Source organism: Stigmatopora nigra, chromosome 2 (assembly GCF_051989575.1).
Source record: "Stigmatopora nigra isolate UIUO_SnigA chromosome 2, RoL_Snig_1.1, whole genome shotgun sequence".
NCBI classification, from domain to species: Eukaryota; Metazoa; Chordata; class Actinopteri; order Syngnathiformes; family Syngnathidae; genus Stigmatopora; species Stigmatopora nigra.
The window spans coordinates 9,400,843-9,415,840 of NC_135509.1; the positions used below are offsets into that span (position 1 = coordinate 9,400,843).

General features: G+C 39.1%; 1 protein-coding gene across 4 annotated transcripts in view; it reads left to right on the plus strand.

Annotated features, from left to right (window-relative positions):
* Positions 1 to 181: 181 nt before the first annotated feature.
* Positions 182 to 14,998, plus strand: part of frmd5a (FERM domain containing 5a) — a 31,456-nt gene continuing 16,639 nt past the window's right edge. For 3 of the 4 annotated variants that reach the window (XM_077710451.1, XM_077710452.1, XM_077710453.1), the window contains exon 1: positions 182 to 572. In XM_077710451.1, coding sequence (XP_077566577.1) covers positions 471 to 572 — 102 coding nt within the window. In that variant the 5' untranslated portion in view covers positions 182 to 470. Of the gene's footprint in view, positions 573 to 6,485; positions 6,654 to 14,998 lie in introns of those variants that run through there. The other variant, XM_077710454.1, reaches the window with a different exon arrangement.

Genomic DNA, 14,998 nt, shown 5'->3' on the forward strand with positions numbered 1-14,998 from the left:
AAAAAATTCAACTTTAATTCAGGCTTCCAATTTTTAAAACAAAAAAAAAGTGTTACATGTTATACCGCTTCAACCTCCGGTTGGCTCACTTTGACGTCAGATTTAATTGAGGCCCGCCTGTTAGCTGAAGTGGCAGAAGAGAACGTGAATGGAGCGGGTTGGGGGTCGGTCGGTCGGGGGGGGGGATGCTTTGACTGGGATAATCCGACATCAGACACACAGCAGAGCGGAGAGACGCTGCATGTGGATACAAGCATCCTGGGATCGCACGACGTAGTGTAAAAAACACAAGCCCAAAGTGAGAGGACGGCGATGATGCACCACTCGGCGACACGACGCTCGGCCGTGGGGCGTTCAGGGGACCCGGTAGTGTTGGCGTCGTGACGTTCACTTGCACGCCTGCTCGATCGCCTGCTCGCTCGCTCTTTCCTATGTGACTTTATTGTTCCCGGCTGAGACGTGCAGCCAAGATGTTGAGCCGATTTGTGAGTGGCAGCGTCAGGAATCTCGAGAGGGAATATAGCTGCACCGTCCGGCTGCTGGACGACTCGGAATATACATGCACCATTCAGGTAAGTCACCTGTCGGGCTGTCGTGCGATTGTTGTTCCGGTTGACATTTTGCACGCTTCCGTGCAATAAACGCTGGTTGACCTCAAGCATGCTTGCTCGCACTTCTGTCATTTTCGACAATTGATGCTAATTTAGGATGATGCATTTACCCCTGGTGACCCAATCTGGTCAAAATATATCAACTATAGGCCATATTTTGCTATACGGTCTATGTTATGATGGCGGAAACGCTACAATTGTTGCAGCGTCGATTAGTTTGCTTTTCGGAAAAAAATCTGTTACCCTTGACTCTTGAATGACTTTTATGACAGTATTATCTCTAAATACAACAGGAGATTATTTGGATTGTGCTAGTGGAAACTTTAAAAGTAGAAAAAATGAATATTCAATTTTTGTGGTTCTGGTCAAGGTATTTTTGAGGCCTTCATGGAGAGTACGTAATCACAAAACTTGACATTTAGTTCCTAAAAATATTAATTCTGAAGCATCCTTACATGCCCTGGCACATATGCAGTATTTTTTTTAGGAATCACATGAAATGTACTGGGTATACTATTGCAAAATGGAAAATGATACATGCATGGTGGTTTGTAATAATAACAAAAGCAGGAATGTGAGTCTTTTCAGCCACACAATGAAAACGGTGTACTTTTTCGATTCATTGTCCCTTGAGTACTACCACCAAAATTATTTGTTTTATTGACTTTTACACATTTATACCTGTGTAGAGTCCTTCAACTTCCCTGCAGATTACACCGCACCACTAGATCATACCCTGAGGGACTCCAGAAGCTAACCTAGTTCTGACAATGGCACAAACTACTTTCGTACCCTTGACTTGTACTCTAAGAGCTTTTTTGGCCCATTATCGGAGAACTACAAGGTTGTCCAATTATAATTGCCACGGGGGAAATTAACCTTTGTTTTTTTATTCTTCTAAGTGACCCAAAAATTTGGGATGATGCCTTCAAGGACATATTTGTTTATAGACTACACATCAATGCCCGGGCTTCTCTGGTTGTGGAAAATTTGCCATCCTTTTAAGAGTCGATGTCCAAAAGTTAGGATGCAGTAGTCTAGATTGACCCTCGAAAGACAGAAATAGACTCCTAATGGACTCCTACTGCTGACTGCATACAATTTAGCAGTTCAGCTCAGCAGCAGCTTGTCTTTAGTCCTTAAAAAAGGACTGCTCTTTCTCTGATGGCGTAGTGCTACATTTGCCTGACTTTCGGATTGATTTTCACTCAATGGCCGTGCCATTGTGAGGACTAATGCTTGTTTATCTCTGTGTGCTAACTGGTGACCAGTTAAGGGTGTTGTTTTAGCTTTCGCCTGAAGTCAACTGGGATAGCTTCCAGTAAATGTCTATAATAATATTTAGGATCTATCCCATTTCCATGGATAATATTTTCCTCATCATGGTAATGAGTATACAAAGAAAAATAAGACGGAGAACTTTTTTTGGTTTTAAACATGGTGTCCATTCACTACATGCTTTTACATTGTTGTGCTTTTTGTTCATTCTTACAACTTCCCGAATAGGAGAAAAAAAGAACCTGTCACATCAATTACAAAACGATTTATTTCTCTTCTGGGATGTGACTCCGTTAAAGGAATAAAAGAGGTTTAAAAGGAGCTCTCCAGAGACTTTGCTGACTTGGCACATCAATGCCTTTCTAAGGCAACATTAACCTGTCTTGTAGAACAATGAAACATTAAGAAGACCCTCCAGATTCTTCACACTTTGATATCCATTGTCATCAACAGGATTTTTTTGTCCCATGAGAAGGTGCGAAACAGATACTGTAAAATGGTAGTGTTGTAAACAGACCTGCGTTTGTGCAGCGTTGAGGCCAGCAGGTGTTCGGTTTGCTCCAAGAGTCGCGTGGGCTGATGTCTGTGTGCGTAAAAAAAAGAGGAGAAAACTCTCCATTTGCAAGTTATGACTACCTTTAATACATACATTTACGCCTTCCAGGTTAGCACTTTGCCCTTTATCGTCATCATCTGCAGGAGCGATTCGCTTGAGTGAAAAAAACGGCATAACTAGGTCGTGAATGCTCTGTTTTAGTTTCATCTTTCATACTCCAGGCTGCTGCAGTTTGACAATTCTTGTTATTTTATACAGCAGCACAATCCAGTGAGTCGATGCCCCACATTTCAGAGTTGTTTCTTGTTTGGATTTACATTTACGCCTGCCGTGCAATTGGATTTCACCTTTAAGCGCAAACATCTTCCACAGAAAATAGCAGTGCAAAACCGAGAAAATAAAGACAATTGAATAAATGATGGTTCTTTCCTGTGCCTTCAAAAGGAGGGAAAATGGAGATCTCATCATTCCACAAGCTCTTGGGTTGGAGCTGTCACATAGATGCAGGTTGACGGATGAGCCCGAATCTTTCTTTTGCCCGAAGCTTCTTGTGCTGTGATTTTAATGCGATGCTACAGCAGGGAGTAAGGCTGTGACTTTTTGTCAGGTTAGGAATACATGAAAATGACATTTAGATACTCTTGTGCAAAAACAATTGAGCTGTAAATAGTGTGGCGCTCAATTTTGGGGTTAAAATGTCTGTGCCTGCATTGGAATACAGTGTTCCCTCGGTTATCGCGGTTAATGGGGACCGGGACCACCCGCGATAAGTGAATTTCCGCAAAGCAGGGATGCCCCTTCAAAAATGCTTAATTTTAATTTTAAAAAAAGTACTCTACTCAAAATTTGGCAGATATGTGGAAAATTCGGGTTTGATGATTTGATTGTAATTTTTCAATCCTTTTTTGTGTTTTTAGTTTAAAAATCATTTTGTAAAATCTAAAAAAATATTTAAAAAAGCTAAAATAAACATTCTTTTAGATCTATAAAAATCTGAATATTCAGGGCTTTTAAATCTAGTTCTTTTAATCCATTTTTTAATCAAAAAATCTAAATATTATATCTAAAATTGTCCAGCCCACGTGAAATCGAGTTGACGTTAAAGCGGCCTGCGAACCAACCCGAGTCTGACACCCCTATTCTACACACAATAAACCCTGTGATTTCCTATGTTTTCCACATAAGCATTTTGCTTTTGGGCTTTGCCATTTAAACACAAACTCAATATTACTCGTTTGAATGTGAAAAATGCGGGTAGGACCGAACAGTGAATGGATAGTCTGAAGTTTTCCTAAGGTCCGTTGCCATCTGAGAATCTTATTGGTAAAGTGGTGGAAGCATTGGAGCTGCTATGTGTTAAGAGGTGCTTTACTTTGAAGCCTGGTGCCAGGATCTCAACTGTTGCTACGGTGACTCCACAGTTACCCAAACTCAATGTAAAATCCCTTACTGGTTAGCTTTGCCCTATTGAAGTCTTGACAAATAGTTCCTGCCTGTTAGGTCTCAGGAGGTAATACATTTTCCTGTTGAAATCAATACATTAGAAATCATTTGCGTCACAGTCTAAGCCAGTGGTGTCAAACAGTTGGCTTGCGGGCTGCGTTAACGACAACTCGATTTTATGTGGGCCGGACCATTTTAGGTATAATATTTAGATTTTGTTTTCTATAAATGGATTAAAAGAACTGGATTAAAAGCCCTGAATATTCTGTTTTTTATAGATCTAAAACAATGTTTATTTTAGCTTTTTTTAAATATATTTTTAGATTTTACAAAATGATTTTTGAACTATAAACACAGAAAAAAATGATTAAAAAATTACAATTATTGATTTAAAAGGGGGAAAATCAGGAAATTTAATATACATCTATACCCTTCATTTTAATTTGATCCTAAAACAGAAAGTTGGCACTCATGATTTACTTTCTCACAAAATGATGCGGCGGGCCAGATTTGTCTCCCGGGCCACCACTTTGACACCCGTGCAATAAGCTGTCAGCATCTGTTGTGATACTTTATAGTGTGAATGAGTAAAATGTGTGACCCAAGTGAACGTTTTCTCATGTCTAGTAAACTCGCGTGAGAATCATCATTTAATGCATTTTGCCACTTTGTGATTGGGCCAACCTGCGGCACGTGGATCGTTGTAATTAAGGATTACATCACTGTTGCGTCTAGTCTAGCTTGGCAGAGATCTGACACGCGGCCCACGCCAATCTTTTTTTTTGACAGTTTGTTACAGCATGTGGGATTAGCAAATTGCTGCTGCATGCCTTTTTGATATACACTTCTTTTTCATACTCGTCAGCTTGGTTTGTAATCCTTAACATTGTATTTCTCTTTGCTATTTTGCATATTCCAACAGAATAAATCACCAGTATGAAGATTTTCCTTAACGGTATTCCTCAAAATGTAAACCCTCTTTTTAAAAAAATATGGTCAGAAAAAAAGTACCTTTATTTATTATGTGGGCGGAAGTGCAAAGCGGCTCACTTACGGAATAGGTAGGCAATTTAAGAATAACTTGGTTGTTTAATTTTTTACTTGATGGGTGCGTAGGCAGACACCCCAGAGTCCCAACTACTTGTGTACAAGCAAAAAAGGCAATAACTATAATATTTCCCCCTTGAAGGCATTTCTCTTTCTCACTCTAATGGGCTCAGCAGTGTTAGAAGTGAAATAAGCAGTCCTTTCTTATTCCCCAATGTCTCTTTTAGAGTGAAGAATAGGGACGCGGCCTGTCAGTCTGCTTACTTCTCCATTGTGTTGCGTTGTCTGGAACAAAAATGGGCCTTGCTTTATGTTTTCGCCTGCAAGACAGAATATTAGACCTCCTAAAGAAAATAACATGTTCCTTTTGTAGACACAGTGTGTAATGATGGTCTTGATCTTTCTCCTTTTGGGGCATGGCCATTACAAAAGAGACATTCTCAAAAGTGGAAGGAGATTTAGGACTTAGAAATTCTACTTTTACAATGTGTGTGTGTGAATGTTGTTTTTCAGTTCTAACAAAATTCAGATCATCTTTCCTAAATTGAATTTTGTTTCATGCAATATTGTTTTGAAACCCTGAAAGCAGCCCTCACTCACCCAGGGGGATTTGTTTTTACCCCCGACCTCTTTTGTCTTTGTCTGTATATTCCATCTTGTCATCCCGACCTCATCCGCACCACAGGTTATTTCCATCACACTCACCCTGGATCATTCTGTGTTTAGGCCTCTCTGCAGGGAGTTTGAAGCTAATGATTCCTCTCCTCCTTCTTGTAGCCTTTTCTTTCATCTTTAACCTGATGTTCGCTTTTCATTCTGTTGGATTTTCAAGCCTGCTTAAAGATGATATATTTGTCTTACTTTTATCACCAATCAGATACTTGACTTCATACAAATACTAATTGGAAGTAAATCTGACCAGTACTAAAATAAATAAAACATTATTTTTGTCCCTGTTCACATGATCCTTTCATAATCCAATTTTACAAGGAACCCTCACAGGAAACTATTAATATGATAATTAAAAAGAAAAATTAGTTGATTTTACTGATTGTAACCAAAATGGGAGGAGTCAATTAGTCACCTGAACTCTCATTAAAAGCATTTCAATTACAGTTTTAGTTTTTTTTGTCTTACAAGTTTCAATTCAGGTTAAATATAAATACACATTGAATACAGCCTAATGAATCCAACAGTGGAGTACGTGTACAGCGTTGTATTTACGAAGGTTGTTTGGCAGGGGGTGCACGTACTGTACCAAATTATTTTACCTTGGTTGCATCCTGACTTTTGTAAAACACTGAGAAAAGAAGTATTTATTTTTTCAATCTTACTGCTGAAAGAGTCAGGAGATGATGTTTCAGTCAGGTGTATTGTGGCTCACTAGGAGGCTAGCGGAGGGGATTTCTGCCTGGCTTACACTGTTAAAGGCATTGTTTGTATAAGTGTATATTTAGGGCATCAGATTCCTCAGTCAATATAATGTGCCATTGCTTGATAAAAGAAGTGCCTCCTTTCTTGTCTCTTTGCTTGAAACAGTTGTTGCGGGTTTTGCAGAAGAGTGGCAGCTAGTCATGCATACAACCAGTTTCCAGTTTCCTTCGTGCTCTGGTGTATGTTTGTGTGTGTCAGCGTAGCCGTCACATGAGATGAATGTCTTTGAGGAGCAAATAGAGGAAAACCTGGGTCAACAAAACAACTGTGGCCAGGAACCGCAGGTTAGTCTGCACAATTGTACATGAGATGTTTGATTTTCACCAAAATTACCCACCAAATGTGACTTGCTTATTCATTTCTAGCAATTAAAAAGGAAAGTAATAGTCTTAGAAGCGTCCCCACAATGCATACTAAAGAGTTGTTGTTTTGGTTCTCTGTCATTATTAACTACAGCAGTCAACTATAGCATGCAAAACATCTTACACTGGTGTATTTTCCTGCAGTTAGGACAAAATATTTGGATTAAAACAACAGAAAAATCAAATCCCTTAAAGTGGCGGCCCGGGGGCCAAATCTGGCCCGCCGGATAATTTTTGTGGCCCGTAAAAGTAAATCATGAGTGCTGACTTTCTGTTTTAGGATCAAATTAAAATGTAAAGAGTATTGATGTATATTAAATTTCCTGATTTTCCCCCTTTCAAATCAATAATTGTACATTTTTAATCATTTTTTTTGTTCAAAAATCATTTTGTAAAATCTAAAAAAAAGCAAAAATAGCTAAAATAAACATTGTTTTATATCTATAAAAAACTGAATATTCAGGGCTTTTAACCCAGTTCTTTTAAACCATTTATGAAAAAAAAAATCTAAATATATCTAAAATATTCCGGCCCTCGTGAAATCATTTTCCGAACTCTTCCTTTCAGAAACATTTAATTTTATGAGCCGCCTCACCTGTGCTTCCCCTGCACCATTCCACTGTGTTGCATAATGTTTGCAAATGCAGCACAAGACTATTTCCACATCTCCCACTGAGAAATCCGACTAAAAAACAGAGCGTGTAAAATGCTGAACAAGTGCGTTGGCGTTTGCCGGCAAATGGGTTTCCAGGCCAAACGTCGGCTCGGGTTTAGAGTTCAGCAGCTGTGCATATTATTATTATCAGTGTGCAATGTTCCTACCTCCCCTGAGTGTCGTTGATACAACCTGCTGTTATGTAAAAGCAAGTCACAGCAAATATGTTATTACGTCATATCAATTTTAATCCCATTTTTAGATATTCTCGTCATTCTGCTCTCTAAGACTAAATATTAATGGGGTTTTCCCCCGTTTCTATTTTGTGTGTAGCTTTTCCAAATATATTTTCTAAGAACCACTGGTAATGAGATTCACTTTGGTTGAGCACACACACACATGGGCGCACACAAATATACGTGTACCATATGGCAGTGGAATTGAAATCCAGAGGGGATTGTTTTAAGCAGTGACGATTCTTTCTCAGTAAATTGTGTTCATTGAGACCCCCCACTGTGAGCTTCAGGCCATGTGGCAGGTGTCACTGGATTTTTATTGCTTGCCTCTGGCTACTTTGCCCAATAAGTCATTATAGTGAAGAAGGAAGACATTCATTTTATGTTATGTTGGGGTTATCATATCATTTCGGGGTCAGTTTTTGGCGAGAAGTCATTTTTTAAAATCCTTGTCCTTCCTTAAAGATTATGCGTATGCTAGTGGAAATAATCTTGTGAGTCAAGTGGGGAAAAAAAACCCACAAAATTTCATTTTTGATGTGTATTGGTATTAGTAAAAATTAGTATTTCCTGGAAATGGCCATTGTTAGACTTTTTTTTTAATGCAAGGTACTCTTTTAACCAATCAGATAAGAGTATGCCATCTTACCCAGGCTTCCCCCCTGTGCATCTATTAGGTGTTGATATAACTGACATCACAAAAATGGCTGTGTTTCTAAGCATTGCCGTGTTTTTTTGTTTTTGGAATATTTTCTTAGGTTTGAGAGATCTAAGAGATTGGTGCTTAACATAAATGCTTTGAGCTGCGACCGGCTTTCAAATGAAGGTCATCTAATCTAGGTGTTGATTTTTCCATTTAAGTAATTGCATGGGAGAGTAGGCCTGGGCAGTCGTGCCCACATGCTGCCTCGAGTACATCGCAAAGCTAATGAATCATGAAGATGTTCTTCTTCAGGTACTATTAGTAGATCTGGAGGTGTCAGCCTTTTACCGTGAGATATGTAGTTGTGTGGCTGTATTAGAATATTTTTGGGAATACTGTGAGATCACAATGAAAAGGTTGAATTCTTGGATATACTTCTACGTTGTTAGTCACAGTTCTATTTGGAAGAAGAGGTTGTTTTTTTTTTAAATGCTTTTTGGCATTCTAAGCACATTCATGCCAACAAACATGGTTGCAAAGTGTTGCAAAACTGAGCAACCTATTTTATTAGTATTACGTTTTTTTTTAAATTTATTTATATTAATAGTATTGGAGTCATTTCATTTCAAGAACAGTTAATGGGATTCAAGGAATTATTTGCCAAAAAAGTAGTGAAACCATTCAATTATTTATCAACATAGTCTATTTTTACCATCTGCCTGTTCGCTATCTTTCAGTCAACAATTTCATTGAATGCTGCATTCAGGACTTGAGCTCATGTTCCCTTATGAATTAAAGTCATTGTTTTTTATTTTTTTGCCGCAATATCCTCATTGACTACCTACACTTTTTTCTCCTTTGGGCTTTCCTGACACACATCTTTTTACCAGAAGACATTACCAGGGCTTTATAATTAATGAGTGACTGTAGACTATTATGGAAGGCACCCCTGAGTACCATTGCGGACATCCCTTATGCTAGTCCTCTGTAACTCTCTCGTGTTTCTGCTAGTCCTGTAATAACACCGAACATTTGCTGTATGTTTCACACTGAGGTTTTGATCCACCGCTCACCATAAATCATCATACACGCAATCTGTGTCATGTTTTTGGAAAAAAAAGACCATAAATGCATGGAAAACCCAACTCTAATGCGAACTAACTTCCTCAAACTCATCCATGGTGCACTACTCGATATTGTCAGAAATGTCCTTGCTCTAATTATATCTGCGCCTTAACCAGCCTGGTTCTGCAAGTTTATAAATGATAAATTAGTGAATAGATGAATTATGTAGTCATGAATGAATGTTGGATAACCGACACAACTTCTTCTTGACTTTGCAGTTCCACATTGTGCTGACGCTTAGATTCATGAATTTAAATACGCTTCATTTCTCCCAGACTGCAGCAGAAAAGAGCATATGATGACTTTTGATTTTTAATTCATTTCTTAGTTGTAATTCCGCCTAAAATTCCACTAGAGCTGTGCCCTCCTTGAATGTCACATAAGTACTTAGGTCTCAGGTCCTGTTTTTTTCTTAGAGAAAGTGGCTTGAGTTGTTAGTCAATACAAAACCACTTAATTTACTGCAAACACAACCTTGATTTGATTTTCACCAAATTTCTTGCCTCCGAGTCACAGCATCAAAGACAAGACAAGGTGAAAACAGAGTTATTCTCTTTTCTACAATGCTGTCTGTATTCAACCTGGCAGGTGTTCAACCCATAATAAGTATCTCCAATCATGTGTTAAGCCATCAATTAGTATTGATTTTTTTCCAAAGGTGTATTTAGTGGTGAACTAGTGGTGTGTTTGATAGTTCTGAGATTCTGGTTCATATTAGGTGGAGTTTGCACATTGTGTCTTCCTCCCACGTCACAAGCCGGTAAAAAAAAGTGAATACCGACAAGATGAATGTGTGGAGAGCTACACAAATGATAGACGGAAGGAAGCGGGGTTTATTGTAAGTGGATGTGTAAATCATAGAGGTTTCGCCACACAGAGCTGTGGGTGTTGAAGGTCTATTGTCAAGGTTATTGGCCGTGAGTCACTATATGCTGGAGAAGAAAAAGACTGTCAACCAACAGTACTGCATTATTTACGCAACTTGTCAACATTAGGGCTGATGACTTGACTTTACATGTTAGAAGATAAGGCATTTAAATACAGTTGCTTTCCTGAATATTGAAAAAAAATCTAATATAATTACTGTATTTTCATGACTATGAGCTGCACTTAAAAGTCTTAAATTTTCTCCAAAATAGATAAGGGCCCCTTATATTTCAGTGTGCTTTATATATGGAAAAAAAAGTTTAATTCATTGAGGGTGCGCCTTATAATGCGGTGCGCCTTATAGTCCTGAAAATACGGTAGTTGTCAATTTGTATTAAGTTTATATGATATTGCAATTTTTATTAGGGAAAAATAAATATCCCTTTGCTCAAAAATCATAGATCAAGTACGATTTGTTTGGCCAAGTAGGGTTAATGTTTTTAAATATCCTTAATTTTGACTTTTAGGATTATTTCGAAGACAAAAAAAACATCACAGATATGATTCTAATAGTGTCATAAAAATCGACTGAACGACTAAAAATGGATTGGACAGCTTTTCCCGTCAGTGGCAGCCAATGAGAATCCATATAACATGTTATGTTTAGATCATAACCCACTCTAGAGTTTTCTTCTCCTGACCCTCTTCTGACACCCAGTGGTGGATTATTTCTCTCAATCAAGATGTTTTATGTAACAGACTGAGAGGATTATACTGGGGAAGAAAAAATTCCCCCTCTAAGAATTTAGTCCTGCGCAGCATAAAGATGAGGCATAACTGTCCATCACATGGATGTGGAATGGGTGGATTATCCTTCATGGTGTGAAATACGATGTGACGTTTCTGAGCCAAGAGTGGCCATTTTCAATTGTATCCAACATTTCAAGACATTTTTAGATGATCAGAGTTGATTTTGATCCTGATTGTAGGTCAACATGGCCTGTATAGAGTAATCTGACATACTAAATCCATGGCGACCCCATGTTTGAAACTCCAAATTATCGTCTCGCTGCTCTTATACTGCCGCCTTGCATTTAGTTGAGAAATAGTCTCAAATGAACCAATGTCTTTACCTACTTTCTGTCTTGAATAAGTGCTTTGTAAACTGTGAGTTCAAAAAAATAAATAAATAACAGAGAATGGCAGTATTCCAATGAGCAGCCTAGCCTGCAGATGAGAATTTGCCTATTGTGGTCGAGTAATTAGTGCCTGGAGGCAGCGGCATTAGCACATTCTGCTAATCCCACTCTGCGGGCAAGAGTGGGACTGAATCCCAGGAGAGCAGATGGATGACGTGATCCCAGGGGCCCCCACTGTCATTAAAAAGGCTGATTACACGCTGGTAATGAGATCAGTATTTTGGGCTCAAATGGGGTGGTTTTTAGCCCTAAAGGGGTTTTGATCTGGTTGGCTCAAGTCAAGGTTACGACCACCGGGCACTTTGGTGACATTGCCATTTCATGTTTAAAATAGTTTCAGCATTTTGTATTCATAAGCCACTCAACTTGATTTCATCTCTTTTCAGTGGCAGAATGAAGCTTGTGCATAGTGTTCCCTTTTTAACCATCTTGTCAAGTACAAGTTATGAAAGTGAAAGCCCTTCTGTGCAATCATCTCACAACAGGGATTATAGACATGGCAAAATATATTAATTAGGTTAAGTCTCCTCTCATGGGATTAGTCCAGATTTACTGTGTTTGTTGATGAAAACAACTCTGTTTTCTTCGGAAGCTTCTCATCTCTTTGGATCAACTGCAACGAACACTGCTGTGGGACGTAAGTCATTCATTTACTTGCTATTATGCTTACAACAATTTTGACGTGTTTTGGTTTTATTGTTTAGTAAAATGATGTTCTTTAAATGATCTCAGAAAGCAATAAGGATCGTTGTGGTTTCTGTTTAGGAATAAAACTATAGATGAGAGTTTAGTTTCCTTGGATTCGATTTCCATTGGTCAAAACCAATTGAGACGTTTTAGTGCATATACTACAGGGATTGCAGTGATTGGGTGATGCCACTGCTTCCAAATCCACATGACCGCTTAGTCGTTGGAAAGACTAAAAGGAAAAGGGGGCCCACAGCAAAAAACGCTGCCTCCCACGCCACCCTGGATCCCACCCAGTTCCACCCAAGCGCATGGCACCCTCTGCTTCCAAGCCATACCACTCTAGCTTCTCCCGGAGGGGCAAACAAAGACCCCTTTCAGACCAGTCCCCACTGTGATCATGAGGAGCCTGAGCAATCTGTTCCTCCTGGCTGCTCGCTGTGAAGTGACCCAGCGTTTTTTTTTCTTGCCTTTTTATTATTGTGTTTGCAAATGCACCAGCAGCCATCTTTTTGAACATCAAGACAGGTAATGATGTCCATCTTGAAAAGACGGAGGAGGATGCAATGAGAGCCAAGCTGTTGCTCATGTTGAGTCACACTGCCAATTTAGTGGTCTTTTAACAAAAGTTTATCAAAAGTCAATCATATATATGACAGTGTTTTCCCCTCTCTCACCCTAATGACATTAATGCAGTATTTTGCCCTTAAATGGTACGTAGTGAGTTCCAAAACCTCGACTGCATTTTGTGTGATGGACAAGACTTGAATCAGCACTCTCCTGCATTCCCATGTGCCTTTTATTCTTTCGGTCCGCTTGCTTCTATTTCATTCTACCTGCGGCACCAATCCACTGCCCCCATTCACTCACCACGCAGTCCAAGCCGAAAAAGCCTACGAGACCTCGAGACATGAAAACTTTACAGTTTAAATTGAAAAACTATACGCTATAGCTATAAACGTAATCATGTGTTCATCTTCTGTCAAGCTAGTTGCTGTTGTTTGCCCCTCACCCCAAAAATCTCATTAGCCAAGTCATTATTTTCTTTTCAGACCATAAAACAGGGAACATCAGAGGCCATTAGCTGGGTAATTTGCATTCTTCCAAATATTGATCCAGCCGTCACATCATTTTTACCGCAGTGAAGTTACAATTCTGTCCTTTGGACGCAGACTTTCTAGATGCCCGTATAACTGTGATAGAAACTCATCTCCACAAATTAATCGGTGAGATAATTGGTACATTTAAGGATAATAATGAGCCTTATCTTTTATGATGAAAGAAATCTGATTCAAGTCGATATAGTCACTTTAATCAAATAGCTTCTTTTGATTTTAGTCCTCTTAGATGATCTTTACTGCCTCACTAGTTATAATTCGGGCTCATAACCCTCAAGTTGTGTTTTAATCACCTTTTTTTCGACTTGAGTCCTGGCACACTTAAGTTAGTATCTTATGTAAGCTGTGGGGGAGAATGCGGATGATGAATTTGAGTCTCCATTACCTCACAACGGCCCCGTGCTATCTTTACATCGCACTGTCATACTCGGCAAGGAATCTCTTTTCCGTATTCAAAGGGTTAGTCGGCGCTGAAAAGTAAGAAAGGCTTTGCTTAGAGTACTGCTCATGGTTACCGCTGTTGCTATGAGACTGACAGAAATGCGCTAGAAGATCAGTTTGGATGAAATGGGAATGTTCTCAAGGCGGTACACCTGGCTTGCTTTCTTCGGAGCATACTTTGGCATGCAAAAGTGGTGGCACCTGCATTTGTATTCTTGCGGGATGTTGCTCTAAGCTGCTTATGAAAAATAATATTTTTGAATACAGCCCAAAGAAAAAGCCATGTTTGTACCACATGGGGGTTTCAGGGGGGATAAATTGGAGTTCAAACTATGTTTAACATCAAAATCATTCTGCTATTATTTTGTGTTCCAAATCACAGACTGATCTAATGAAGGGATTATTTATTCATGAAGATTTTTGAAGATGTGAAATGTATTATTGATGAGTTTTACCGAGTTTCTGCGAGTTGTTTTTGTCTGAAACGGATCAACGTGACCTCAGGTAAACCCGCAATTCTGGCAGACCCTCTGCTATCTTTTTCATGAGATTGCATCTATATGTGCCATTTTACATCCTGACATATTTTGCTCTCTTATGATTGCTGCTGAGAATGTTTAACCTTGGAAGCGCTTTAGGTCTGCAAGCCAATCAATGGCATGTCTCCCACAGGGAGAACCAGCTAAGCTGCTGTGGGCTCACACTCAAAGTTCTATTTTTTGCTCCACTTTTGGAGATTCCTCCTAAGAGGCTTATTTTATTTAAGCATGCAATCAGATTATTCTCAATATACCAACTCGTATGAGAGTTTGGAAACTAATTACGTTTTATTGTCTCTTCTCGGTCAGACTCGCAAGACGTTTTGCTGTTTTGATGCATCACCACAAAGTACAAATCTTGATCTAGTGTCAAATGATTTTTAAAAGAAATATATTCACCCAGAAAATCCCCCTAAATTGTACTTTAAATCATTGGACCGACTCCGCCATTAGGCCTCATTAAGACAAGCACTCAGACATACTGCTTCAACTGATTTAGACAGTGTCAAGGATTAGCCAATAAGAATGCGCTTAAGTGACACTGTGGAGAATCTCTCAAATAAAATGCCATGCCGAATGCACAGCTGACAACTCAACACGGCGTTAAGTCTTGCTTAGCTTTGTGGCTTACAAAAGCATCCTGCAACATTACCTAGTGGTCAACTCAAGTATGTGACTTATCAGATCATGATTTCGCCTTTGGTTACCTGCGGGAAGTTTGTCTACAATTTCCTGAATATCCGGCACGCATTCTATG